Raw genomic sequence first — 2,477 nt, 5'->3', positions numbered from 1 at the left:
CATTTTGCTACCGCGTATCCAGGCCCTCTCTCTATAGACTCGAGAGGAGGACCAGCGCTATCCCCCAATACAATCGCCACCAGACCTTCCGTGTCCCCAACCCAATGAGGCCGTGAGGGGACGAAATACGGTTCACACACTACCGCTATATCTATCTCCCACTCCGCTATGGACTGCATAAGAAGATCTTGAGCACCCGCGGAGTGGTTAATATTCGTCTGGAGGAAGTTAAAATGCCGTCCCTGGTTCATGACGACATGTTAGCTTCCCCTTCATCCTGATGTAGCCCTTCGCTGGACCGAGCCGATGTGTCCAATGTACCCCTCGTTGGGGGGGGATTGCAGTCCCTTCCCCCCATTATGTGCCCCGACGGAAGGCCTGCGTCCACACACACCGCACAGCGCATAGGGCTCGAGCACTTTGAGGACTTGTGCCCGATGCCGCCACATTGAAAGCACAAGTTGCTACGGTCGACTAGTGAAGGACACAGCGGCCTTGTGTGCCCGATACAGAGACACTTATAACAGCGTAATGGGCGCTGATCGAGAACCTGGACTCTAGCGGAACTCCAACCTACCAAAAGCTTCCCCGCATCGGACATCACTTTTACAACCTCGACAGGACAGTGCACTGTAGTCGCGCCCATTCCTCTGGGGCCAGACTGTATTTCTCCTACCTTAATGCAGCTAACAGGGCAATTTCCAACTCTGGCGATAGCGGCAATGACTTTTTCCCCTGTCACAGTATCATCAAGGTCCATAAGCCTGACGGATGCAGTCTTGGTGGGTCGAACGACAGTGGCCATGCCAGTTAGGGCCGCCCGCAGTCTATTCACTAGCAGCTCCACCTGCTCCGGAGTCTGTTCCTTAGGAAGCTCAAGAAGCCTTGCTCCAGTGGCCGCCCTACGAATTTTTATGCCTTCCCCAATACCAAGCTCCTGTAGGTTTATACTTTGTTCGGCCCGCTCTAGCACCTCAGCGTATGAGATTCCCTTTTTTACGGCATCCGGCTCGAGATTAATAATAATCGCGGCAGTCTTGGGAAGGGTAAACGTCGGAGGGCCCGTAGGTCTGTTAGTGTGGGCAGAAGTAGCCTCAGGGGAAGCATTATTTGAGGAAGAGGAGGCCTTCTTTCCCTTCTTTCCTCTTCTAACAACTGTAGACCAACCCGCTACCTCGTTCACAGCAGGGCGACTTGAACCCGTGGCTGCCTCGGAGTTCTCGGGAGAAGCCGATCGTGCATCGCCATTTCGGTTTTCTGGCACCTTTTTAGACTTCGGAGGAGCTGCTGCCGATCGTGGCGGCGGGGCTTCCGGCCTTCTATTATCCGATGCTAACGGCGGGCGAATCACTCTTTCGGGCAGCAGTCTCTCTTCAATACCAGCGAATCTAGCGTCAAGCATGACACCCACCGATGCAACAATTGAGGCCTTCATCTCCTCAATTATGTCTACATTTAAAGTTGGTGTCGTTGTACGATTAGCCGCCGCCATGCTAGTTTTCATTTCTACAAATTCCCGCCGATGGGCTTTCAGCTCCGCTTTAAGACTATCCACTTCATTGCGGAGGCGAGTATTGTCAAGCCTCAACCGACGGGATTCCTCTGACTCTGTTCTGTTAACAAGCGTATCGACAAAATTTTGCAGCGCCGAAGCCGACTCTTTGAGGCATTTAACGAAGGTGCCTTTCAAATGACCAGATTTAGTAGCAACATGAATAATCGCCGCCGCTCTGCGTCCCGCAGCAGCTCTCAACTCCTCTGAATTAAGATTGCCTGGATCCTCATTATTGGAAGTTTCAGTCTCGAACCATTCCTCAGGGTCCAGCACGGTTACAACTGCCTCTTTTCTATAGACTCTATCCCTAAGTCGTTGATCAAACGCCTGCTCAATGGCCTCTTCCTTAGCATTTCTGAGGTCAGCTCTGGCCTGAGCTATCCCTGTGCCACGCCTAACAGGGGTAGGGTCTCTCGAAACTGACGACGCTCTTGAAGTTGAAACCTCCCTAGAACTCAAGGCGGACGAATCCAACCCGTCCCTGCGGGCGGTCCGTCGGATTGGGCTTCTATTCCTTAAGCTCACCCTCGAAGCAGTTTGGCGAACCATTTTGCGTACAGACGAAGCTCCTTTTTCGGACGATAACTCGTCACTCATCTCTAAGAGCTGACCTGCCGGGGAAACCTGGCAGGTCAACTCTCAGAGGACAACAACAAACAAACAAAACAACCAAACTATATATAGAAAACAACAAAGAACCAACAAACGAACCAAAACCAAGCAAAAGAAACATGAAATTCAAAAATTCAACCTTATTAATATTCGCCCCTCCTTTGAGGATGATTTGAAGGATGATTGTAATTCTCATTTGATTCTGCTTGGAAGCTGCCTTGTCTTTAAGAAATTAAACAATCTAAAGGTAACATGGATGGATTGGCTTACGTGATGCGTAAAGTTCTTTGGAGCATTTAGTAATATGAGT

The 2,477-nt window shown here is 50.6% G+C and overlaps 1 protein-coding gene across 1 annotated transcript; it reads right to left on the bottom strand.

Moving 5' to 3' along the window:
* Positions 1–247: 247 nt before the first annotated feature.
* LOC120627041 lies at positions 248–2,152 on the bottom strand. The gene has a single exon (XM_039894879.1). It carries the CDS (start codon positions 2,150–2,152, stop codon positions 248–250), a length of 1,905 nt encoding a protein of 634 aa, XP_039750813.1.
* Positions 2,153–2,477: the final 325 nt, after the last annotated feature.

This window comes from Pararge aegeria, chromosome 10 (genome assembly GCF_905163445.1).
Source record: "Pararge aegeria chromosome 10, ilParAegt1.1, whole genome shotgun sequence".
NCBI classification, from domain to species: domain Eukaryota; kingdom Metazoa; phylum Arthropoda; class Insecta; order Lepidoptera; family Nymphalidae; genus Pararge; species Pararge aegeria.
This window is presented reverse-complemented; position numbering and strand designations above follow the sequence as displayed.

Bases quoted from the DNA above. Each gene is read 5' to 3' on its own strand.
- LOC120627041 (XM_039894879.1), bottom strand. From the start codon at position 2,152: ATGAGTGACGAGTTATCGTCCGAAAAAGGAGCTTCGTCTGTACGCAAA.